This window comes from Lolium perenne, chromosome 4, assembly GCF_019359855.2.
Source record: "Lolium perenne isolate Kyuss_39 chromosome 4, Kyuss_2.0, whole genome shotgun sequence".
NCBI lineage: Eukaryota > Viridiplantae > Streptophyta > Magnoliopsida > Poales > Poaceae > Lolium > Lolium perenne.
The window spans coordinates 194,946,224-194,971,622 of record NC_067247.2 but is presented as its reverse complement, the minus strand read 5'-3'; the positions used below and the strand labels follow the sequence as shown (position 1 = coordinate 194,971,622).

The 25,399-nt window shown below is 43.0% G+C and overlaps 3 protein-coding genes and 1 non-coding gene across 5 annotated transcripts; 3 read left to right on the top strand and 1 right to left on the bottom strand.

Moving 5' to 3' along the window:
* The first annotated feature begins 2,441 nt into the window (after nucleotides 1-2,441).
* On the top strand, nucleotides 2,442-6,449 carry LOC127295264 (HVA22-like protein a). The gene is made up of 6 exons (XM_051325178.1): nucleotides 2,442-2,724; nucleotides 4,020-4,046; nucleotides 4,142-4,264; nucleotides 4,834-5,077; nucleotides 5,601-6,090; nucleotides 6,172-6,449. The coding sequence occupies exons 1-5, from the start codon at nucleotides 2,669-2,671 to the stop codon at nucleotides 6,072-6,074; spliced, it is 924 nt and encodes a 307-aa protein (XP_051181138.1). The 5' UTR covers nucleotides 2,442-2,668; the 3' UTR covers nucleotides 6,075-6,090; nucleotides 6,172-6,449.
* A 9,387-nt stretch (nucleotides 6,450-15,836) lies between these two features.
* Nucleotides 15,837-20,096, top strand: LOC127295265 (peptidyl-prolyl cis-trans isomerase CYP23). The gene is made up of 8 exons (XM_051325179.2): nucleotides 15,837-16,024; nucleotides 16,518-16,631; nucleotides 16,728-16,876; nucleotides 17,069-17,141; nucleotides 17,221-17,310; nucleotides 17,626-17,665; nucleotides 19,637-19,719; nucleotides 19,827-20,096. Exons 1-8 carry the CDS (start codon nucleotides 15,899-15,901, stop codon nucleotides 19,845-19,847), a joined length of 696 nt encoding a protein of 231 aa, XP_051181139.1. The 5' UTR covers nucleotides 15,837-15,898; the 3' UTR covers nucleotides 19,848-20,096.
* Nucleotides 20,097-20,553: 457 nt separating this feature from the next.
* LOC127297688 (U6 spliceosomal RNA) lies at nucleotides 20,554-20,656 on the top strand. Its single transcript, XR_007849381.1, has one exon. It is a non-coding gene; the product is annotated as a U6 spliceosomal RNA (small nuclear RNA).
* A 344-nt stretch (nucleotides 20,657-21,000) lies between these two features.
* Nucleotides 21,001-24,226, bottom strand: LOC127295267 (uncharacterized). 2 transcript variants are annotated; one of them, XM_051325180.2, is made up of 4 exons: nucleotides 23,958-24,226; nucleotides 23,702-23,800; nucleotides 23,270-23,593; nucleotides 21,001-21,262 (listed from the first exon to the last, which is right to left on the bottom strand). In XM_051325180.2, the coding sequence occupies exons 2-4, from the start codon at nucleotides 23,717-23,719 to the stop codon at nucleotides 21,212-21,214; spliced, it is 393 nt and encodes a 130-aa protein (XP_051181140.1). In that variant the 5' UTR covers nucleotides 23,720-23,800; nucleotides 23,958-24,226; the 3' UTR covers nucleotides 21,001-21,211. The 2 variants fall into 2 exon arrangements, with proteins under 2 accessions (XP_051181140.1, XP_051181141.1); XM_051325181.2 differs by lacking the exon at nucleotides 23,958-24,226 and having other exon boundaries at nucleotides 23,270-23,590; nucleotides 23,702-23,951.
* Nucleotides 24,227-25,399: the final 1,173 nt, after the last annotated feature.

The following is a 25,399-nucleotide window of genomic DNA, read 5'->3' as shown; positions in this document are numbered from 1 at the left end:
AGCCGGCCGTGGAGGGGAAGAAGACGACGAATGGCCCTGCGACTGTGTAAATCCTGGAGGCGGAGCATGGATCTAGGGATGGCTTTGGTGTCGGCGACATGGTGGATGAATCGGAGACATAGGTTCTTGATTTGGAGATGATACAGGAGGCTGAAGCAAAACAATGGTGACTGAATCTGGGAAGGAGACGGGTGAAAAGGGGAAACGAGCGGGGGTTAATGCCGACGATGTTAACTGCTGTGACATTTACTATGGTTGACGTCACATTGTGGGTCCTTTGTTCGCTTAATACGATGGAAATACACAACAGTTAACACTGCGGCATACGAGTAACGAGCGGTCAGATTCGGGGGGGCTGTCTCCCTGGGTGCTCCACCGTAATTCTCATGTTTATAGCTCACTATTATACATGTTGGCTCTATGTTAGCTATAGATGACATGGCACATGCCATATAGCCAGTAGTTGGCTATACTATTAAACTTGCTCTAAGACAACCACGACATGTGTTCAGACGGCGATGTTGTTAGCCTCGACTTTATTTGTGTCTTGCCTATAGCATTGTAGCATCATAAATATGAACACTCACATGTCCTCCTCAAACCATTGTGTCAGGTTCTCAACAACAAAGATTTTCAACATTCTTATTTACATAGTTAATGTAAAAAATATATTTGTAAGTGTAAGATCTTTATTTGCATAAAAAATATGTGCCTAACTTTAGGTGTACAAATGCGTAGCCATTCAATTGCAAATATTTCAAACAGAAATTGCGCCAACATTTGAAAACGTGTAGCTACATAATATTCGCAACGTTGGGATCATTCACTTAAAAGCAACAATCTCTCCGAAAAGTGTCTTTGCCACATGAGCACAGGTGCTCCTGATTTTTCAAAATCATATTTTTTGAATTCTAAAAATTTGAAATTAAATACCCATATACATATAAACATTTCAAAGGTACGGTATAAATTTTGGAGAAAATATGTTGTATTTTGAGCTATGCAAAAAAAGAGAAATTTCTACAAATATCCACCCTTATACGTAGCCACAAATTTGATTTTTTCCTGTAGCTTAAAATACAATGCAATTTTTACCAAAACTTTGCACGTATATTCAGAATATGTGTATGTATTCATGGAATAATTATGATGATTTTTTGAAACACAGATATACAATTTTTAAATATTTTGAAAACTAGGAGCACCTGTGCTCATGTGCACCAAATCTTCTTCCCAATCTCTCAACAAATAAATACTCTGAGAGGTCCATCCAGTCAATACGTAACTATTTTGATTTTCGCAATGTTGTACCCTTAACACCCAACGGTCCATGGCTACAAGGAGTGACTTTTTTTTAGTACATTGTGTAGTGCTTAATGCATAATAGATATCTTTTTTTTTGGTAATCTATACACCCATCTTAACCGATTCATTTTTACAAGAGTGAGATATATTAAACCTATTTCCCGGACTATGTCAAAAGAAGACAACAAGCATAGAGAATGTGAATTTAGCTTTACAAATGGAGATCGTTACAGCATAATACAACACCAACCTGGTAAAAAGACACTACAAAGTCGTACAAAAACATTATAACAGTAAACCCAACAATAGAGAACAGTCTCTTGGTGGGTGGTAGAGTTGTGGGAACATGACTACCGATGCTCAAATTTTGGTGCACATATTTACACACATGTTGGTGCGTTTAGTATGATTTTCGATGGCATTCGTACTTATCTCTCATCCTTGTCATTATAGTTTCTAATTAGAAAGCATAGTCTCATAGTACAATGTGAAAGTGGTTGGTGTGGATGCGTCTTAGTACTTGTAATCGAAAAGAAAATCAAATAGTACAGTATTAGAGGCACTGGATGAGGATCGGTCCATAAAAATCGCTGGTGAAAGAGGAACTAATTGACACAAATCATCCTGAGATTTTGCAGTAAAAAGTACCAAATTCCCAATCCACCAGTCTTTACTGCGATTCCTAAAATAAGGCTATACTAATCATACAAAAACCATATAGCAATCCAGCTGATAAGACAATATCTTGAGTATAAATTTTATAAATTCTGCAGGAAATGAACAAAATAGCGGTGAGCATTGGAGTCCGGGAGGATAAACCGGTGGATTATTCGGCTGATGAGTGATGAGTTGCGCCCCAGTATGGAGCCCGTTGGCGGCGAGTGCGTATGCGCCTGAACAATGGCAGAAGAAACCGATGCCGTGCAATTATTGCTTGCCTCCCCTGGCTGTATCTTCAGTTCTTGGTTGTACCCCTCAGCTGGAGTACCTTGTGTGTTAAGGAAGTAATTTTGCCGACTCCTCGTCACAGAAGTTAATCCGGACAAATTTCAGGGGTTATCTGCATAAATCAGTCCTCTGTGCGCGTGCCTGCGCCGTTTCGTCATTTCCAAGCGGGTCTCGTCTCCGTCCCCGTCTCGTCTTCTCCACCACCACTAGCACTAGCACGCTTTCTTTCCTCTCCAGTTTTCGCTCCCCTCGAGACCCCAAAAGCACCCAAGGCTGGGGAACAAGAGGAAAAAAGAAAAGGTAGTCTCGAAGAACCCTAGAAGCCAGCCATTGCTCTCTCCATCCCCTTCTCCCGCGGAGACAGCTCCGGACTTCCAGGACTTCGGATTGCCGATTCGAGGAAAGAGGAGCAGGCATGGGCTCCGGATCTTTGCTCAAGGTTCTTGCCAAGAACTTCGATGTTCTTGCAGGGTCAGTGTTTCCCCCTTCACTTAGCCATTTTTCTTGATTTTATTCAGTGTATTTCCGGCTCCTTCCACCGCCCTGTTCCTCGCTCCTAAAATGGCACCGGTACCAATGGCTTGTTAGTAATCGTGCGATGTCTTGGTGATTTCGTTTCGTATTCTTGAGTTTACTAGGAATTCCGAGTGCCCATCATTCCCTCCCTGGGGCCTAAGAAGGTAGAAGTTGCTGATTTATTTTTTCCCTTTTGGGCCTGAAGTTTCACTTGATCTCATGTTCGCAAGAAGAACATCTCTGTTCATACAATGCTCACATTCTCCGAACGCCGAATGCTTCTCAAAACCAAAAGTTCATCTACGACGCACGCGATGGCCTTACCCTGATGTACACCGCCGAGTCTGAATGTGCAAGACAGCTGCGGAGTCTTGTCACTTTCTGCGGGATCCTGAACTTCCCGGGTCCCTTTACATAAGGTCTGGCTTTAGGATTTGGAGTTATGCTAGTGCGTGCGATTGTAGGTTTGGCCGTTCAGTTCTCACTCTCAAGATTAGTTTTACTTTGTCTGATCTATCCTTTTTGTCAGCTGTTCCACATTCTGATTCCTTTGTACTATGTAATGAGCTAGGTCACGTGCTGAAGAATGGGTCGGCATGATTTAGTAGATCGTGATTCATGTCGTATAGTGACCTTGATTTATGTTTTAATAAGGACTGTCACTGGGAAGTGTTTTTTAACAGGACACCGTAATTTCTTAGTCCAAGGACAAGTGTGCATCAGCCGATGCAGAGGCCGCGACTTTTCCCCTTGTTGAAAGAAAAAAAAGAGTGTGTCATAGCAAAGCACACTAGTTCATTGAGCAAATGTCACATTCAGTATGGGCATAGTGTTTTAGTCTGATACGTTGGATTATTCAATGTTGACTTTTCTTTTTTATGGTACCATGCGATGTACTGTGAAAGCAGTCAAACCGAAATTTATCAGTTTTATTTGAACACCAACCCATATGATCTGGAATGCGAATAGCAAGTTAATTCATTTCTTTCTCATGTGATCTAGGACATACATAGGTTTGGTTTATACTACTGTCACTTTCGGTAGAGATATTACAGGCTTACACATACTGACTTGACGCAGATAGACTGGAAACTGCTGGTCAAATTGTTTTTTAGTTTTTGTGTGAATGTGGAGTTCCATCCTATCTAAGTCCTTAGCTTGCTTATATGCATATTATTGTTTTTCAGTAAAGTCTATTTATATATTTCTAAGTTGCTGTACATTAATCTGTTATTGCCTCTGTCTTGCAGGCCTTTGGTGGCACTAGCTTATCCTTTGTGAGTTGCCTGTTCTTTTTAATTTGTTCCTACAAGTTCATTTATTTATGTTGTTTGATAATAGTAAGCACAAATATAATTTTGTGTTATTACAGGTATGCTTCAGTTAGGGCAATTGAAACCAAATCCCCTGTGGATGATCAGCAATGGCTCACATATTGGGTGTTATACTCATTAATAACATTGTTCGAGCTTACATTTGCATCAATTATTGAGTGGTAGGTGCTACTGTATTTTCAATGCTCTTTTGTCATGCCAAACAACCTAACGATCCTATTCTGCATTATTTGCATGCCAATCCTTGGAGCAAGGTTTTGGTTCCTTATTTAGTTTGCAAGATGAGCATTCCACTTCAGGGCAAAGAAATCGCGTGTTCACCATAGATCAGGGGGTTTCACACCTTGTATTAAACTGATAATTAATCAGTACAAAAGTAAATGAACTAAATTTGATAACAGAAACTATGGTTTAAAACCATATTGCATTGACGGGCTAGCGGTTTACTTTCACTCTGGAAGCGCTTCCCATAGAAAAAGGAAAATATACTATGTTTGACAGTTTTATGTTCATGCTGTCTAAATTTTTTGTTACATCTGATCTAACTCGCAATCTTGCATGGTTTGGAACACTGCAAGTTTGACTGTCCACCATAATATACGGAATAAAGTATTATTTGTTAATTTTAACTGAACCAACTAATTCATTCTTACTCAAATCTCTTTTTACTATTGGTCATCATAGTGCACTTACTCTAAAATCCTGGTCTTAACATATTTGATTTTTACAGGCTTCCTTTTTGGTCCTCTATGAAATTGATCTTCATTTCCTGGCTTGTCTTGCCATACTTCAGTGGTGCAGCCTATGTGTACCAAAAATATGTGCGGCCTGTGTTTGTTAAAAACCAGATGGTCAACATTTGGTATGTCCCTCAGAAAAAGGGCATTTTCGGCAAATCAGATGACTTCCTCACAGCACTTAATAAGTACATTGAAGAAAATGGACCCGAAGCACTGAAGAAATTGACAGATAAGGTACATGGACCTATATGTACTTGTATATGCTCCTGCTACATGCACTAGCTCACATGCCAGTTCATGTCTGAGGTAGTGATATTGGTTTCTATTTTTTTTCACCTAGGTCATTGGTGAGGCCAATTACAAACTCCTTTAAAAAAATTGCAATCTCAATCTTTTTCGAGGATTATAAAAAATGACAAGAGATGAAGTAGATATTGAAATATGCATGAAGTTTAGATGACATTTGCAACTCAAATTGCACAAAATCTAATTTACTGCCTGATTTAAATGTCACCAGGGTCACAACTAGTGGTATTCAATTCACCTCACAGGTATTTGAGTATGCTTTGTTGTAAGGCTAAGCCTTGATGGTTTTATTATGTATGCTCGTAGCTACCTGATTGATCATTTAAGCGTTGCTTGTTATGCAAAATTATTTCCCTCAAATCTGAATGGATTGTTTGAACATTGACTAGTTGGTCTTTCAAAATTGCAGGCTGACTATTGTTGTTCTCATGTCTTGTATGATGTGTTGTAGGATGGCAAGTCATCTAAACAGTCTGGAAAATTGTGGAAAGGTTTGAAAGAATCAAAGTCATCAAAGGAGTCAAAAGAACTAAAGGCATCAAAAGATGCAAAAGACTCGAAGCCATCGAGGGATTCAAAGCCAGCAAAGGAATTGAAAGAACAGAAGAAGATACTGAAGGACTCACAAGAACAGAAGAAGGCACTGAAAGATTCAAAAGAACTGAAGAAGTCACTGAAAGACTGGAAAGGGCTGAAAAAGTCACTGAAAGATCCAAAAGAAGCTGCGCCACTCAAAGATTCAAATGAACCTGAACAGAAGAAGAGCAGCAAGCGCGTGACATTTGCCGAGGTAGAGCCAGAAAAAGAATTCAGAGCATCTAACAGTGACTGGCATCCAACCTCAGATTATCACAGCACATACCCCGAGCACAACACGTGGAACAGCAGCTTTATGATCTTCGATGAACATCGTTACTGGGACTAGTTCCCATCCAAGACTGGTAAAACCTGAACTCTCACTATCTCTGTACGTTGGAAACTATATACTTCCGAGTTTGGTGATAATTCGATTTCTTGTTCAGACCAACGCAGCCTGGCATAGATTTTTCTTGGTTCATCAGAAGCGTCGAAAGACCCATTTCAATGTCATTCAAGGGAATGGAGGTCACCAGCTGCGCCTTTAGTCTTTGATCAGTTGTTCTGACTTGTCATCTTTTAACATATAATTGTACGTTGTTCATGTAACTTTAGATGAGTATGTAGTAACTTGAGCTGTAGGCTTATGTAGATGGTTGTGGTGGTGACGAACTGGTGATGGGGATATCAAATCCATTGTCAGGGCGTGTTGACTTTGCGTAAATTTTGAATTCGTGCGCAATTAATAGGGCCTCTTCGGATCATAGTAAAGGGAAAAGTGGAACTCGGAATTTGACAGGAATTCAAACACCACACTTAGATCTAAGCGACATAAAGATACATGAAACATTATAACGCATTTTCGTCGGCAAACCTGTTGGCGCAAGTCTACACACTCTGGTTCAAAATATTTGCTCAAAAGTAGACGTATCCATATATTAAAACATGTTTAGATGCATCTATTTTTAAACAATTATTTTAAACCGAAAGAAGTACTAATTCAGACGCATGGAGGTATCAATCGTCTAAGAGATTCTGAACTAATTCGCCGAGTTAGGGATGGTGTATCGACAGCCGCAGTTAAGCCACGGCTGAAGTACACAGAAACTTCCATTGATGAAGCAAAAGAATGGTGCTTCTGTAGTTCTATGCATAGGAAGTAGCAATGATCTCCATCTTCGAGCTGACTGTTTCCTGGTACCTCTCACTTCCATTAGGGATCACGTTTACTCAGGCACTAAAATTTGCTAACACAGCAAGCGGATTGTTGGTACCACCGTAGCAGGGGCAGTTCATAGATTCCTTTTGGTGCTTGTGGTGTTTCTAGAGGAAGATCAAGAGATGGATGGTCAACTATATATGGTTGCATGCATCAATTGATGTAACAGCGTTATCAAAAAAAAAAGTGTAAAGGCCGGGAGTCATTCTCCTTTTCTTTTTAAAACTGAGCTTAGAATGGTTGTGGAGCACGCCAACACAATATTTTCACATGAAGATTAATGGGACGCACAGAAAGAAATCCATTTTTAGAATGAGGACTGGACCGGGGTGGGTAACCAAACACGAGGACATTGGACAAACCATTCATACCCACCTCTCCGTGACTATGAAAAAGGGACAACGGCGTGCCCGAGATTTTGATTGGGACAAAGTGCATCCCCATATACCATCTTAAAGGCTCTTGGCTTGTCTTTGTTTGGTTGTGGATCTTCATATTTGGGTGTTCCTCTATCTATTGAAAAGAAGACGTGCATTTTCGCGTGTTCCTGAAAAAAAAGCTTACACCCGAAAAATTTCTCAAACTTTTCTTGGGCAGATCAGTTACAAAGATATTGGCTAAACAACAAAAAATGTGCACGACAACAATTCTCTTCCTAAATGGGTCTGTCCCTTGCAGATTTTAACGTGCCATCTAAGTACAGGGAGCAATATGGTGCATTAATCACGGGTTTGTTTTTTCGATAAAGAAAATATATTAATATCAAAAGATACCAATTACATCCAGCCTCTGCAACAACGCAACACCCTAATGGCAGTACGGATGCACACAGGCAAAAAAGAGAAAAGAAAACTAAGAAATAAGTCCCGCTACAGTATCCCAGGTCTAGCAACAACAATACACCCACCACCAAGACAACACCTGAAATACAGACTCTCCAAAATCGACGCCTCCAAGAAGGGAACAGTGCACCAGCGCCGTCGTTGCCCGATCAAAGATCTTAGGTTTTCACCCTGAAGATAGTCCCCGCTCTCAAAACAATGCCTCCAACAAGGTCATTGCCAGGCACAACCAGTTAAGACCAGACCTTGGGTTTTCACCCTGAAAGGTAGGACTCTGAACTTTACCTGTGTTGCCGCCCCCACTTTCATACCACTGCTGCGAAACCCGGAACACCAAGCAAGTTCCTCAACATCGCGAAGACTTGAACCTTCTTTAGCTAATTCCCCAATCCTGCCTTCATGATATTCTCTGCTTCTGACTTCACCATGGATCAAAAGTCAGTTGATGTCAAGTCAGAGCAGAGCTTCACGCCGCTCCCTCCGAAACCAATCGATCCGAATAAAAGCATGGGTACATGCGACCGAATACCACCCGAACCTGTGAACTCTAGGCAATAGATGCACTGTTCCATTCGCTATCGGAGCTTTCCGGAAATCATCACTCCAGCTAGATGAAGAAAGATCGGCATCCAGAATGTCTTCATCTTTGCGAAAGAAGAACCCTAGGACCACCACCATGAAAGCCGGAACAGACGGCCCCCACACCGCCGCCATGACTGGGAACTGATGTCTACGCACGCTTCTATTCCTGTAGACAGTGTTGGGCCTCCAAGAGCAGAGGTTTGTAGAACAGTAGCAAGTTTCCCTTAAGTGAATCACCCAAGGTTTATCAAACTCAGGGAGGTAGAGGACAAAGATATCCCTCTCAAGCAACCCTGCAATTACGATACAAGAAGTCTCTTGTGTCCCCAACACACCTAATACACTTGTCAGATGTATAGGTGCACTAGTTCGGCGAAGAGATAGTGAGATGCAAGTGATATGGATGAATATGAGTGGTAATAGCAATCTGAAATAAATATGGCAGCGAGTAAACATGTAACAGAACTTGTTGGAAACGGTGTTTCAATGCTTAGAAACAAGGCCTAGGAATCATACTTTCACTAGTGGACACTTTCAACATTGATCACATAACTGAATAAATAAATGCTACTTTCTACACTCTCTTGTTGGATAACAAACACCATTCATTGTGTAGGGCTACAAAAGCACACCTCAAGCCGGAGTAAACAAGCTCCACAACATCCGGAGTTCATATTAGAGTAACCTCTAGAGTGCATAATAGACCGTTGCAATTTAGACCGAGTACTAACATAGCATACACACTGTCAACAATAGCTATGAAAGGGGGAATAGATCGCATCAATACTATCATAGTAATAGTTAACTTCATAATCTACAAGAGATTACAATCATAACCTACGTCAAGTACTACATGATGCACACACTGTCAACATTACATCATGGAGGAGGAATAGACTACTTTAATAACATCACTAGAGTAGCACATAGATTAATAGTGATACAAAGCTCATGATCACATAAAGATCACACCATGGGAGAGAGAGATGAACCACATAGCTACCGGTAGAGCCCTCAGCCTCGGGGGAGAACTACTCCCTCCTCATCATGGGAGACAGCAACGGCGATGAAGATGTCGGTGGTGTCGATGGAGATGGCTCCGGGGGCAATTCCCCGTCCCGACGGCGTGCCGGAACAGAGACTTCTATCCCCCGAAACGGAGTTTCGCGATGGCGGTGGCGTCCCTGGAGTCTTTCTGGAGTTTCGTCAATTGGTATCGAAGTTTTAGGTCACGAGGGGTCTTATAGGCGAAGAGGCGGCGCAAGGGGGCACCTGGGGGTCCCACCCCATAGGGCGGCGCGCCCCCCCTCCAGGCCGCGCCGGCCTATGGTCTGGGGGCCCCAGACCTCCCCTCCGACTCTCCTTCGGTGTCCTGGTCCGTCTCGGTGAATTATGATGTTGGGTCTTCGTTTCGTCGAATTCCGAGAATATTGCCCGAACAGCCTTTCTGGAACCAAAAACAACAGAAAACAGGAACTGGCACTTCGACATCTTGTTAATAGGTTAGTTCCGGAAAATGCATAAAATCATTGTAAAGTGTGAGCAAAACATGTAGATATTGTCATAAAACTATCATGGAACATCGGAAATTATAGATACGTTGGAGACGTGTCAGGAACCACGGTCCATCTTGTTGGAGATATGCCCAAGAGGCAATAATAAAGTGGTTATTATAATATCTTTGTGTTTATGATAAATGTTTATATACCATGCTATAATTGTATTAACCGAAACATTGATACATGTGTGTTATGTAAACAACAAGGAGTCCCTAGTAAGCCTCTTGTATAACTAGCTTGTTGATTAATAGATGATCATGGTTTCGTGATCATGAACATTGGATGTTATTAATAACAAGGTTATGTCATTAGTTGAATGATATAATGGACACACACCCAGATGAGCGTAGCATAAGATCAAGTCATCAAGTTCATTTGCTATAAGCTTTCAATACATAGTTGTCTTAATCCTTCGACCATGAGATCATGTAAATCACTTACACCGAAAGGGTACTTTGATTACATCAAACGTCATTGCGTAAATGGGTGACAATAAAGATGGGATTAAGTATTTGGAAAGTGTGAGTTGAGGCATATGGATCAACAGTGGGATTTGTCCATCCTGATGACGGATAGATATACTCTGGGCCCTCTCGGTGGAATGTCATCTGATTAGCTTGCAAGCATATGAATAGTTCATAAGAGATCACATACCACGGCATTTAGTAAAGAGTACTTGTCGGTAACGAGGTTGAACAAGGTATGGAGATACCGATGATCAAACCTCGGACAAGTAAAATATCGCGAGACAAAGGGAATTGACATCGTATGTAAATGGTTCAATCGATCACTAAGTCATCGTTGAATATGTGGGAGCCATTATGGATCTCCAGATCCCGCTATTGGTTATTGCTCGGAGAGGAGTCTCGACCATGTCTGCATAGTTCGCGAACCGTAGGGTGACGCGCTTAAGGTTCGATGTCGCATAAGTAGATTTGAATATGGTATGGAGACGAAGTTTGTTCGGAGTCTCGGATGTGATCCAGGATGTCACGAGGAGGTCCGGAATAGTCCGGAGAATAAGATTCATATAAGGGAAGTTGATTTCTGGGTTTCGGAAATGTTCGGAATTTTTTCGGTGGTTGACTGGAAGGTTCTAGAAGGTTCCGAAGGGGTCCTCCATGGGGCCCACGACCTAGGAGGCCTAGCATGGGCCGAGGGGATGCTCCCTGGCCTAATGGGCCAGGGGCACATGGCCCCCAAGGCCCAGGCCGGCCAACCCCCTAGGGTTTCCTAGGGGGGGATCAACTTGGGGGAGGGGAAAGCCCTCTCCCCCCTCTTGGCCGCCGCCCCCCTAACCCTAGATGGGAAAGGGGGCCACCTTGGCCGGCTGCCCCCCTATATAAAGAGGGGAGGGGGTGGCCGGCCACACCCCCCCATCCATTGCCTCCTCCTCTGGCCGCCTCTCCCTCCACCATACGCTGCTCCGGCTTAGGCGAAGCCCTGCAGTTTTTCTTCCTCCACTACCACCACCACGCCGTCGTGCTGCTGGAGTTTGGAGGAGATCTACCACACCTCCGCTGCCCGCTGGAACGGGAGAGGAAGGAGCTTCATCGACACCGTACGCGCGACCGAGTACGGAAGTGCTGCCGGATTGCAGCACCGGGGACGATCGTCTACACCAACAACGAGATTAATCTCGTAGGCTTTGGAATCTTCGAGGGTTAGTCTCATCTCCATCTCGTTGCTTCGATCTTGTAGATTAGATCTTGGGTGTTCCATAGATTAGATCTTGGATTTATTCGTCTTGCGGTAGGAAAATTTTTGTTTTCTATGCTACGATTCCCATCACACCTTCCTCCCCCAACTCGGCCGGTGGAGGCCAGTATCCATCGGGATAGCGGCTACGCACGCCCACGATGCGGAGACGGCCTGTTGCTGCCCTCCAGGATAGCCTGGCCGAGCCTCATTGTCGCCGCCTCGCGACCATGTACCTTGCCACTGCCGCACTTACGCCCCGCCGAGTTCCGCCACACCACCGTGTCCCCCGCCATGATCCAGGTGATGTAGTCAAAGGCCACCACAACTAGATCCGCCGTCCACCGCCGTCGCCCCTGAAAGACCCCGCCTCCGCGCGAAGGGGAGTTCATGGGCGCGCCACCACCGCCCCTGCCTTTGGCAGCCGGCGCGGCCACCACCGCCGACCCCGACGACGGCAGCGGCCGGGAAGAGGAAGATCGGCTGCCTTTTCTAGAGTTTGGGTCGTCGCCCGGAGCCACCTCGCGCGAGACGACCCGGGGCGAAGATCGGGTGGGGAGGGAGGAGAGGGGGATGGAGGGAACGGTGGTGGAGGGTGAAGGGGCGGCGCTGCAGGGAGGGGTCAGGTGGGGAGGGAGGCGGCGACTGGGTGGAGGGGCGGCCCCTTCACCCTCCACCACCGTCCCCTCCATCCCCCTCTCCTCCCTCCCCACCCGTGGCCTTCTTAAACAGTGTGCTTAAGAAGGAAATGTTACAAAGCCTGAAAATCTTATGTTACATCTGCTGGATTCAAATCTTGGATATTTGTGCATTGGCATTTGTGAGAAAACATCCATAATATCATTTTTTCTAAACACTAGCGTCCTAACTCCCATTCCCTTCGGCTCTACTTTCTTCTTCTCAAACGATTTGAATAAATTAAGTCCGAACGGATAGTGCATGAGAGCCTTTGCTGATGATGACCGAAGTACAAGAATTTCCATTGGTGAAGCACAAAAATGGTTCTTCTAATGCATCCAATTACAGCTAGGCATGGGCAACCTGGCCCGGTCCGAAAATCCCAGGCCGGGCTAGGCTAAGTTTGAACATCGGGCTGGGCTCGAGCCTACATATTCAGCTAGAATATTGGGCCAAGCTGGGCCATGGGCCTGCGAAATACACATTTTACTGAAGATTGGGCCAAGTCGGGCTTTTTAGGCTTCAGACCGAAATTCCTGGCCCAACGGTTGGGCTAGGCCGGGCTTAGGCTTGGACTGTCAGCTTAAGGCTTTTCAAGGCCCGACCCAAAGCCCTACCCAGCCCGAAAAATTTCCCGGTATACTTTCAATGGTCTCCTTGTTCAGTCCAGAATCATACTCCCTCCTTTCCAAAACACATTGCCTATACTTTTTTGGTGAAAGTCAAAATTTACAAACTTTGAGCAAGTATATAGAAAAATAAAAACATTGAAAATATCAAATCAGTATTATTAGAATCATCGTGCACTACATTTTTTTATATTATATGCAGCTCTTATTATAGATATTGATATTTTTCAAAATAACTAATCTAATTTTCTAAAGTTTGACTTTGACTAAAAATAGTATGTAACTTATTTTCAGAAAGGGGGAGTATCCTCTAACATTTCTTTGTAATATCAAAGCCTAACATTACTAAAATCCTAACCTTTCATCCCCAGAACAACGTTATGGGTTGTAACACTCCCACTATCCTATCTCCAGTTAGCCCATCAATGGTCAACTTTGGGTGGAGAACCGGAGATGCGTTTAGGACTCCTGATTTTCGTTCCAAAGCACTTCATGATTCCATTTTAATTTAGCTAATTGTATAAAATCTTCTAAAATTAATATAAACAACTGCCATTTATTTTTACCTGTGCTACCAAACTTTGATGGTTTTTTTACTGTACCACATATCCTCTATTTTTTACCCCCCCCCCCCCCCCCCCGCCCCTCGGCTCCGTCATTTAAACCGCCAAAGCAAAATTCAAGATAGAACAAGCACGATGTTTCACCTAAATGGAATCAATTTTACTTGTATATAGGATAATTTGTGATATGTGATTGAATCTCACGCAACTAATCATGAGACAAAAATCGAGATTTATGTTACTCATTTACTGACATGGCCCCACGCCTTGGCTTCTTACACGGTGATAGGAACCACTCGCCTTGCAGATCATGGGGACGGCTGCTAGAGATTCGGACGAGCTGTCATGCTAGACATTCGATGATGGGAGTACATAGCAATATTCATGCATTCAATGGCAGGCGTTGCCGTCGCCCGTCGGTAGGTAGATGTGGTTGACGTGAAGCAAAGGAGGGAAGAAACAATGGAGACAATTGTTGTGAGGGAGAGGAGGAGGAAGAAAGATTAGGATATTTTTTCGCTAACTGTGATTTTCAAGGTGAGTCAATGAGATGTTCAATAGGAACCATCTTGTTCTGGTGACCGGCTATGATTTCCAAAAAGGTTGTGACATTATAGAGTGGTGTTAGAGGATACGATTCCGTTCGAGCCAACTTATTTCCTGGTACCTCTCATTTCCATAATGACTCGTGTTTTAAGGCACTACGACTTACTAATACAACAAGTTGCTAGTTGGCGCTGCAGAGATTTTTTTTGGGTGTTTGTGGTGTTTCTCGAGGAAGATCAAGGCATGTATGGTGTTACATATTGCGCAAGAAGGATTTAAGTCCAGTTTTTATAGACACTAGAGATGAATGTTGGTATATATTGCACAAAGGGATTGGGATGAAATTATTACGAATACGGTTGTAGGCGTGTCATTATTTGAGGCCGGTGCATTTATTTCAATCACTCCTATGATTTTTTCCTGGATATTCTATTTTGTGGGAAAATATGATGGCTTTTTAGAGATTCTAAACTAAGGCTACAATAGAGTAGCAACATTGCTTATATGATGACAATCAGAACCTTAAAATTATTGCTGGCACTTGGAGCTACCCTTGGATTCAATCTTATTCACTTCCCAAAGTATGCCTTTCCCAAAAAATTCACAAATCCTCCTACATCTTTTGAATTGAAGTGGATGACCTGTTGTCAAAAAAAGAAAAATGGATTTTCCCTGGTTGTTGCTGCAAGACAGACTAAGCACTAGAGATCTGCTCCAGCGAAGGACTTTATTCTTTCCCAACTACATATATGTCCTTTGTAATGATTCCATACAGATAACCAGAAATCATCTCGTCTTCCACTATAAGTTTGTTGAAGCTTGCTGGCAATATGTGCCTCCCATCCGGGTTGTGTTGACCAACTTCAACAGAGATTGCATTAGTCTCTCTTCATGGAGATTATCATACTTGATGCTTGGGCAGTCTGGAAAACCAGAAATGCCTTTGTTTCCCAGAATGCAAGGCCAAGTCTTTTCAAAGCAAGAACTTTTTTCAAGGAGGAGCTTAGTTGGATTAAATACAGACAAAGAAAGGCTTATAACAAATTTTAACTTGGATTGCTAGATTTATTGAAATTCTTAGCTTAGTCTTTAGCTTAGTTTTCTTTCATATACAATTATCTTGCACAATTTACTCCTTTTAAACGCAAAAAAAGAAATATGTAGTAGCAAGGCTACTGTTTCGGGCCAAAGAAAAAGATATGCATACGCCTTACACGCCCGTGGATTCATCTGGTTGGCATGTGCCTACCTAGCACCTAGCAGCGTGAACCGTGCAAGCTTCTCCAAGCACAAACTGACTAGCACATGACACAAATCAAAACCCTTAATACCTAACCATAGCTTGAATAAATTTTGTACACACTTTTAGTTTTAGATATGCTCATTTTTATTGGCTTGCTAGCTTTAGGAAAAGGTACGAGTCTACCGAGAACTTACCTGTCAGTAGAATGACGTTATCGAATCTCATGAGTACTAAAAACAAAGTTTCAGGACATCTTTAAGGTGCAACCTCATTTGTAACTGAAAAAAATATTAGTTGCAAACTTACATACTCCCTCCGTTCATAAAAGGATGTCTGAACTTACTTAAAATTTAGATGTATCTAGACTCAATTTAGTATATAGATACATCCAAATTTTGAAAAAGTTGAGACATTTTTTTTGGACAGAGGTAGTACATAAATTATGATGCAAATCCAAGGAGAGATGAGTAAGAATTAGCACTTAGTAAAAAAAATTTGGTGATCACAGCAAGTTAGTGGTTAGGGAAGGCGCTCTCTGACAGCAGCTCCGCTCGACTACATCTAAACCAGAGCGGACACACAAGAAAAAGAAACGAGGAGTAAAAGAAACGAAAATGGCGGGTTTGCTCCGCCACGTCGCCGCCGCCCTTCTCTGCCTCGTCGCGCCCGCCTCCCTCGCCGGCGCTTCCACGTATTACGCATCGGATCCTAACCTCGGATCCGCCCGGGTCGTCTTCCAGGTCCTCCCGCTCCCTGCTCTCTGTTTCTGTCCTTACCGTCGCGAGATGCGCTCCCAGATTTTTGGCTTCAAATTCGTGCAAAATGAGGGGCTTGTACTAGCGTTTTGGGAAGGGAAGATGTCCGGGAGCCAGTTTTTCTAGGTTAATTCTTCTATGTTAGTCGATGGATTTAGTGAATCGTGAGTTGCGACCGAGGATCTAAGCGAGAATTTCAGAGTCGTTGCTCTTCCTCTAGAAAGCTTTGCGGGATTGGTTTAGCATGGGTGATGTGGCCAGAACTGTACTGGAATTAAGAGTGGGAGGACCGCAAGATTTGTATACTACTAGAAAACTAGGAATCTAGGATTGCCAGTGATTTGAGTGTTTGCTTATTTCTCACTAATGTTCAGTATGAATCAAATTTAGTACTCGTAGTATGTTATTCGCCAGTGTTATGACCTTTTCTGTTTCTAACTGATATCACATGTTTGTGTTGCTGCAAATGTAACTGCAGACAAATCATGGTGACATTGAGTTTGGCTTCTTTCCTCACGTTGCACCTAAGACAGTTGAACACATCTACAAACTTGTTCGGCTGGGATGTTATAACACAAATCACTTCTTCCGGGTGCGAATCAGTTTAGTTACCTTCGCCGGCACAAATCTTGTGCTTGTTGCTCACTTCTTTTCATCAGATGCCATGCTGAATTGTTCCTGGTTGCAGGTTGACAAGGGTTTCGTTGCACAAGTTGCTGCTGTAGTCGGAGGCAGAAAAGCCCCTATGAATGAAGAGCAGGAACAACAGGCGGAGAAATCAATTGTTGGTGAATTTAGTACTGTCAAGCATGTCAGAGGAATTCTCTCGATGGGAAGGTACTTCATGTGTGAAGACTTGGAAGAATTCTGTCTCTGTTTTCCATAGTTTCTTTTGTCGCACTGTATGAATCCAGATGAATGTAATGTCTCCTTATTAACACAGCTGTAGAAAGTATCATCAAGAGTTACTTCGTCTCTACAATGATATGTTACGGATTTATGAACTTTTGTTTCTTCTTTACCCCCAAGGTACTCTGACCCAGACAGTGCCTCCTCTTCCTTTTCTATCCTTCTTGGTGATGCTCCACACCTTGATGGCCAGGTATTTAGCAATTTTTCAGTGATTCACTTTCAATATCTGCTAATTAACTTCATGGAGATTGATGCACAATGAATTTCAGTATGCTGTATTTGGGAGGGTCACTAAGGGTGATGATACGTTAAGAAAACTAGAGCGTCTGCCAACCCATAAAGAAGGCATTTTTGTGATGGTATGTATTTGCAATTGCACAGTTCTCTGTGATGGTGAATATTTTATTCTGCCTTACTTAGTATGATTATTTGCATCCTCTCCAAACATGTTCTAATAGTCTTTGGTAGAAAGTTATTCCTTTTCTTTTTCAAATGAAGCAATGCGCTTCACATTTGTTGCCATTCAAGTTTGTTGCAGTCCATAACTCTCACTCAACTTTTTTTTGCCTCGCTAGCAATGCCCATTGATTCAGACATTGAGCCATACTCTCACTGTTTATGATTGATTTTATTCTATATTGAAGCTTATATTTATTGAATTTTGTCATTTTCAGCCTCTTGAGCGAATTGAAATTCTATCGACATACTATTATGGTAACTGAAAGTTCCTTATTTCTCCCCCTTCTGCTGTTATTTTTTGTATCTTTAGAATCATTACTGCATACAGTACTAGTACTCTTAAGTTGCAAATGCATTATGTTAGACAACGTTTTATATTTTGTGCCTGCATGCCCTTTAGATGAGGCCATCTTTGTGATGTTGTATAAAATTGAATTTGTCTTTATGTGTCATTAATATTTGGATTTTTTCTCTAGTACTTGAATAGATGTCAACATGAAGCTTCTATAGCTCATTAAATAGAATTGCAGACCCTTACCCGTCTACATTTTCTGTGCTACAGTAACTGATAATGGAGCGGCACTAACCTTTCAAAAGAATCAGGCGTTGACAACTAGAGTACTGAAGTATTAATTAATCTGTATTGTACACAGGGTTGCATAATTCCTTATGTTTTATATAAAGCAAACGTATCTGCATGATTTCTCTGCTGGCAAGCTATCCAGCACTTCTACTATATAAAGTGTAGTTTCATGTATTTGTAGCCTAGTAGGAACTTTGATCCAAAATGTGATAACTACCGTGCTGAAGATAGCTAGAAGGTATGGCTGCAAGGATTTTGTAGACATAGGCTGAGCGAGACTGGATTGCATGTTATTGCTTCCTTAAGCTAGACTTCTTAGAAGTATCCTAATACAAACTTCTCTCTTAAATCAACCCATAAGCTAGCCTACCAAATCTGCTAGCCTACTCCCTCAGACCCTCTGCCTTGTACTCCTCAGGCATTAGCTCCTCCCTCTTGTGGAGTCAAAGTCAGCATTGTAACTAGCTATTTGGATACTGCTTTTTCTGACCAGTTCACAACATAATCTGAGTACATTTCTCTCTTGTTTCAAATGGATAATAGTGTTATCGCACGGACTGGATTACTAGATTGCTTTGGTACTAAAACTTTGTGTAAAAAGTCCATAGATTTTGCTCTTTTTTCAGCGTTGTTCCAATCATGAGAGAAGTCCATATTGCCCCCCTAAACTCCTAAAGTTCAGTTTACAACCCTGAATAGTGACTTGGTTCAACTTTCAACCCTAAATTATGAAAACCGTTCAAATTTACCCCTTACACTGCTTGGATAGGTTTTGAGCCGGTTTTTCTTGCCACATCAGCGTGTTCCCGCATCTAATTCGGTCAAAATACCATGTACATGTATTTGTCTATATTTCCTCATACATACGTGGGCTAGAAACAGAGGCTCATCTTTTCACGCAAGAAAGGCAGGTATCGCTTAGGTCATCGGAATCGCTGAGCAGGTAAAACCCTTCGTCTCTCTCTCACACCATTAGGCTCAGATTTTCAATCTCTCTCACTTCCTCTCTGAATTAGCGGCCTTGGCAGGGGCGGCCAGCGGGCCTCCGCAGGGGCAGGCTGCTGCCTGGGCAAGGGTAGTCCAGGGGCCGGCGGCGCCGTCATCTGCCAAGGGCCGATCTATACTGGCATCTCTCGGGGGGAAAAGAGGAGAATGAGAGATGAGGTGGACTGTGTCAGTTTGTGGCGTATGCATGGAGTAACACAAATACTGTACATGTACATGTACATGACCATTACGCTAAGTTTGCATATGAGAATAAATCGCTGATGTGGCGAGTAAACCGGCCCAAAACTGGGCCAAACATAGGAAGGGAGTGATTCTGAACGGGTTTTGTAATTTAGGGTTGAAGAATGAACCAAATAATAAGAATTTAAGGTTGCAAACTGAACTTTAGGACAAGTTTAGGGGGGTAAATTGGACTTCTCTCTTCCAATCATAGTAAAATTGAAATGTTCCATGTTTTATCATTTTCCTGTCTTTGCATCTTATATTCTGTCCGTACGTAAATACTTCATTGGCAATTTATAGTTTTAAATTGTCTTATGGCAGTCTCTTTTGTGGCATAGATTTTGGTTAGGTACTAACTCATTCAAAACCAGAAGGTTCACAGGTTAGCCTCAACATAGTTAACTTGCATGCAGATATTGAAGTAGAGGGCTGCGAAGCAGAGAAGTCTATTCTTAAGAGAAGGCTTTCTGAATCAGCATCAGAAGTTGAGAGATGGGTAAGAATTTCACTTAAGAAGTGTTGAAGAAAATACCTCTTACACAAAACTGAACTCAGAGAAATATCCCTAGTTGTCACATAATCCAAATTACATTTTTTTTGTAGAGACGAAAATGCTTCGTGTGATCCAGCAGTTGAACGGCGAGTAAGATGGCATGTTTTTGGGCCTCATGACATGCGTTTCCAAGGGACATTCATATGCCTCTTCCACGAAAGAAACAATATTGTACTTGTTGTCCAAATGCATTGAATTATGTAATTTTACTCCGACTAGAACCTTGTACTTTTGGCAAACTTGAATATACCTCAGAGTCCAATCCTTATAAAAAAAAACTGATATGCTGTCCTGTTCTGCATATCTATGTGCACTGTGAAGACTGATGTTTAAGACAGTTTGTATCCTTTTTTGGAATTCTTCTCTAAATGCTAATTTTGTTTATATTATGAAAAAATAAGATATTGTGCATTGGCACAAAAGAGAATGAGATGAACAATTTTGTGTCGTTATTCATGAACTAAAACAGGATGTTGAGACATAGACGCTAATCTGCTAAGTGCAATAATCTGATGATTAAAAGGCAGCTCTTGTTGCCGTGCCCATATTATTATCTTAAAAAAACGGGGCTTCAAGGTTCACTCGTTTTTATCTGGTTGGTCTAACCCAGGATGGCAAAGGGAGAGCTTGCTAAGTTGGGCCGGAAGCAGGACAGCAAAGAAGAAGGCCCAGCTATCCTATCGCGTGTCTGCGACGGAGTGCGAAACAATTTAGTCCCACATCGCTTAGCTAGGAACAACTCCACCAGTTTATAAGCCCGTCGCTGCCAGGACTATCGTCCCTTCGGGGACATCTGATAAAATTGGAACGATACAGAGAAGATTAGCATGGCACCTGCGCAAGGATGACACGCACAAATCGAGAAATGGTCCAAATTTTTTTGAGATTTTGCGCGCCGGTCCTTTTTCTTCACAGATGTGCCCCTTGAATCTGTTTTCGCACCCCTTGGTTTTTCCCGCACTTACAATAAGAGCCTCTACCCTTCCTGTATTCTTTGAGCTGCCCCCTCTCTGCTATTTAGCTCTGTGCCCTTTGTCCTTCAACTGCCTATCTTTTTACCATTGGATCCCTGCATTTTTGTTAAGACCTTACAACGAAGTTCTTATGCAAAACGAAGGCGGTATGTGCAACAAGATTTGCACCTATCGTTGTAGGCTTGTAGCCATGCGGTCTGAAATTTGATACGGAGTAGTATTCGTAGAGCCTACACATAATAATGGTATCTACAGAGCAAATTCCGAAATGGCTCTCGTACTTTCAACCAGTTGAAAAAATAAAGCACACTTGTCGACACCCATACTCAGCACGCACAAATCACATGTTTTTGGTGAGACGACAAACCCAGTAGCAGAGAACTCCATTTCCCGTTCCTGTACATATTTCCGTTTCTTGATCGATTGGCGAGATGGTTCTTGGTACAGGTGCAACCTCGGTTTCACCATCCACCCACGCAACCAAACAGATAGTCCTTCACTTTGCTCCTCGCCTGATAAATTTAGAACTGAATCAAATCGATTTATTCATAGATAATATAATTTGGTCCAAAATAAACGAACTGCACATGTTAATACTTTTGGCGGCACTAAACGAAAATGTCATGAAGAAAAAGGTGGGAAGCACGTTGCAGTTGGCAACGACATCTCTCCAGCTAATTCTGAGTCGCATTATCCGATAAACAGTTGTTGATCAACGCATAACTATATCTCTCTGCCCGATGAATAGCTGGTCGGTTTCGCATATTCTGGGAAGGAAAACGCTTGTAATTCGCCCACCGATTCATCAGCAGAAATCGGTCGTGTCTCCTCGCGCCGCGTGTCCCTGTTACGTGGCATACAGAAACGGGCCTTATCTCCTCCAGACCTCCACGGACCCGACCTCCACTAGTCAATCTCTCCCAAATCCCCATCGTGCTCGCGACCGCCTACGAATGCCCCGTCACCACTTCTGTGGAGGCGGCGGCCGTGAACGGAGGCGGAGGCGGGGTTGGGCGGGGCAGCGACGGCGCCGTCCGCCACGAGGGCCACCACCCTCGACCATTCTGGGGCCAGGGGCGGCGCTGGCTGCGGGGGGACGAGGTGGAGGCGGGAGGAGTAGGGCGGCGCGAGCGGTGGGCTGACGGCGGCGCTGGCGGCGCTGGGACGGAGGTGGAGGCGGGAGGAGCAGGGAGGCGACTGACGACAGCTGCCGAGGAGTAGAAGGCGCCGGCGCCGGTGGCCATGGACGGAGATGGGCGGGCTCCAACAACATCTACCTATTTGCCGCCGTTGTTGCAAGGCCACCGCAGCAACCACATGTACCACCAAGGTCGCCGGCGCAGGAGATACTAGTGGAGATGCCAAAGAGGTGTGGGGCGGGGACGGGTACGGCTCAGGCCCATTTCCCCGCACCGACGCAGAGGAGGAGGTCACGGGAGAGGACCTCCGCCGTCAGTTTAACATGGAAGAGGAACACCAATGTAAGTTTTCCAATGTGTTCTTTTGTTGGAAATGTGGGTGTTTTTTGTGGGAACCATCTATGCAGTATGTTGTAAAGGGATTTTTCATAGTAAATTTGCAATGGTGAAGTAGTCGAATTTTTTGTTGGAATCCTCCATAATTTTTGCTGAAAATATCTACTGTAATATGGTGGAAATTGATTCCGCACAGAGAACTATAATGTTGGAATTGATGTAATCTAAGTGTTCTTTTGTTAAAAAGGTATGAAATTATTGTTGAAAATTGTGGTACTAATTGTTGTTAACCATCCTGTAATGTGCAAAGAGTTTTTCTGATTGGATTAATGTTAGATTTGTTACTATTTTTTATTGAAAATCGTGAAATCTTTTGTTGTAATTTAATATCTATTATTGGTGCAAAGAGATTTTTGAAGTATGATTAATGTTGTCTTTTGTTACTACCTTTTGTTGGAAACTGTGGGAATTTTTGTTGTAAATTAATCTCTGATATTGTTGTAAAGAGATTGTCAGATATGCTTAATGTTGGCTTTTGTTACTATTGTTTGTTGGAAACTGTGAAATTTCTTGTTGTGAATTAATCTCTAATTTTGTTGTAAAGAGATTTTTCAGATATGATTAATGTTGGATTTTTTATATTTTTTTTGTTGGAAACTGGGTAAACTTTTGTTGTAAATTAATCTCTAGTATTGCCGTAAAAAAAGTTTTGAGATGTGAGTTCTTGTATTCCGTCTACGAACCAATTTGTATGCACGGAAGAGCCAGCATAGTGAGGTTTGCATGAATAAGTACAGGTCAGGGAACGTGGGTGACGTATACAGAAAGAGACGTTTCCAGGTGGGGCAACGGAAAGCGACGTTTTCCACTAGCAGCATCGAAGGGTCACACGGGGCCCATCCTATGGGGCGGGGGCGACCGATTTTCCCCCCAAATCGGTCGGCCGACGCCCAGCGCTCGCCTTCTGGGAATTATCAGTTTTTCGAGCATGGGAATTGTCAGTTAAGTAGCTTAATTACTTCAGTTAAGTTATACTAAGCTGACCTTGGGTGCTTCTGGGCGGAGCGGCCGGCGGAGGTCGGTGCCGTCGCTGTGCTGGCGGCGGTGGTGGCAGTGGCGGCGATCGTCGTCCCCGTGCTCGGAGTGCTGCTTGACGTGGTTCCGATCGTCGTCGTCGCCGCCGCCCACAACCTCTGGTGCACTGCCGGCGCTGGACCAGAGGGAGGGCATGCTTTTGCGCTGCATCCTGGCGGCGCGGATCTTGGTGAAGTCCATGGAGTAGTCAGGCAGAACGCCGGCGGCCTTCATCTGGTCCCATTCGCCGAACGCCGGCACCGACGCCCGCTGTCTCTGCAACGTCCCCTCCTGCTGCAGGCGCCAATTTTAACACGGGCATCAGAAAACAGATTGATCTTCACAAGAATGCAATCGATGCATGGGATGGAAGACACATCAGGTTACAGATCGAGCTCTCACCTCCATTATCTTCTCCATCGATGGAATCGATTCGATCACCTGCTGAAAAACCTGTCACTTTTGGCTGATGCAAGGCAAGAGCTAGCACACAACCAAGACCTTGCACACAACACAAATAAATGAGCCGAAAGAAGTGTTATATATGGGGCGACTTAACAAGAAGAACTAGTACTGTACAAAATGGTGTTTAATTTGGGACTTGAAGGCCACGTCTTGGGCAAAGCCAGCACATAATATATGCAGAGAGCTGTCTCACCGTTGGATGTGGTCTGTACCGACTAGCTAGCTGTGTTTTTCTCTTCGAGATAGCCAGGTGATCAAACGCCAGTTTACAAGCCACCACACGGCACACGCACACACGGTTAAAGAAATTTCAGTGCCGAATCGGCATGATTTGGGGCAGCACATAACAGTACGAGCTATACCGTTATCTTATCTTTGTAGACTGGGTCTTGTCGTCTAAGTACCACCGGAAGGTTTTTGATAGTCACATCTCACATGCTGATTCGGAGGAATTATACTTGGCGGGGTGCCGATGATGAGCCAGCTGTGGACAGTGACGCACTCATAAACTTGAGTCCGGTTTGTAGGCCCAAACAAAAAGTTGTGTGCACACCATCATCTTTTTCACATTTTTTTCATGTCTCACAACATATATTATATATGGACTTGAAACTTTGCAAGTCACTGAAACATAACAACTAGAATGTTGGAAAAATAGTTAAGAATTTTTGTGCAATTTAAATATAGATATAGTTAATGTAAAAACAATTTGAACTACTTTTGGCACAATCTAGTTTTTATGTTTGAGTAATTTGCTAAGTTTCAACTTCAAAGATTGTATGGCGTGGCTGATACAAAAAATAAAAAATAAGTTTGAGAATAAAGAAAAGAGATAGCGTGGATCTTGATGCACCTATAAACAGTCCACGTATAGGTGTGCACTGAGCACCTACTCAGAAAGTCCCTTCTCAATCCCAATTCCTTAGGCTATCTTGGCATCATTGATTTGGATAGATTTGGAAGGGCTCTTATCTTTCTTCGTTGCCCATGGTTCCTCCAGGGATGGACGATGGACAATCTTGGGATGGCTTCCGAGACATAGTTGCCATACTTTTCATGCTTGCGTCAAAGTCGGCAATGGCCGTAAGGACCTTTTTAGGCATGATACTCCCTCTTTTACATAAATTTTGTCGCGGTTTTAGCTCAAATTTAAACTAAAAGCCCGATAAGTATTATGTAAGAGAGGGAGTAATAGTTGCGTGGTGGCCTGATAAAGAATTGTATCCTTTGCATATTCAAGACTGCATCGAGGAAGAGAAGAATCATTGAATAGGAGTAAGAGAACGATCACTAATGGAAAAATCAAAGGTTCATAAGATCAATTTCCTTCTCCTTACGATTTCCCGGTCTAAATCGAGCAGAAACCACTAGTTTGTATTTTCCTACTAAATTAACTCTAGGATCCCTTTTCCCCTCTATGTGTAGTTTACATCCCACGTTAATTTGATATAAAGAATTTCTATAAAATAAGATATTATTTTTTTTGGAACAAATTGTTATTTCATCAAGTCGGTTGCTAGGCTTAGGGATGTAGCTCAACTTATGGACCTTATTTAAGAGTTTGAGGAGCCATGATATGTCACCATTGCCCCAAGCTGACTCCTTTAGATGGGTTCACTCTTCAGACGGGTATAT

Excerpts from the sequence above, each read along its gene's own strand:
- LOC127295264 (XM_051325178.1), top strand. The coding sequence starts at position 2,669 with ATGGGCTCCGGATCTTTGCTCAAGGTTCTTGCCAAGAACTTCGATGTT. Across the intron at positions 4,047-4,141 it reads GTGGCACTAGCTTATCCTTT|GTATGCTTCAGTTAGGGCAA; the intron begins GTGAGTTGCCTG and ends GTGTTATTACAG. Across the intron at positions 5,078-5,600 it reads TGAAGAAATTGACAGATAAG|GATGGCAAGTCATCTAAACA; the intron begins GTACATGGACCT and ends GATGTGTTGTAG.
- LOC127295265 (XM_051325179.2), top strand. The coding sequence starts at position 15,899 with ATGGCGGGTTTGCTCCGCCACGTCGCCGCCGCCCTTCTCTGCCTCGTC. Across the intron at positions 16,877-17,068 it reads GGAATTCTCTCGATGGGAAG|GTACTCTGACCCAGACAGTG; the intron begins GTACTTCATGTG and ends TTTACCCCCAAG. Across the intron at positions 17,311-17,625 it reads AAGAAGGCATTTTTGTGATG|CCTCTTGAGCGAATTGAAAT; the intron begins GTATGTATTTGC and ends TGTCATTTTCAG.
- LOC127295267 (XM_051325180.2), bottom strand. Across the intron at positions 21,263-23,269 it reads TCCGCCCAGAAGCACCCAAG|GCGAGGAGCAAAGTGAAGGA; the intron begins GTCAGCTTAGTA and ends TAAATTTATCAG.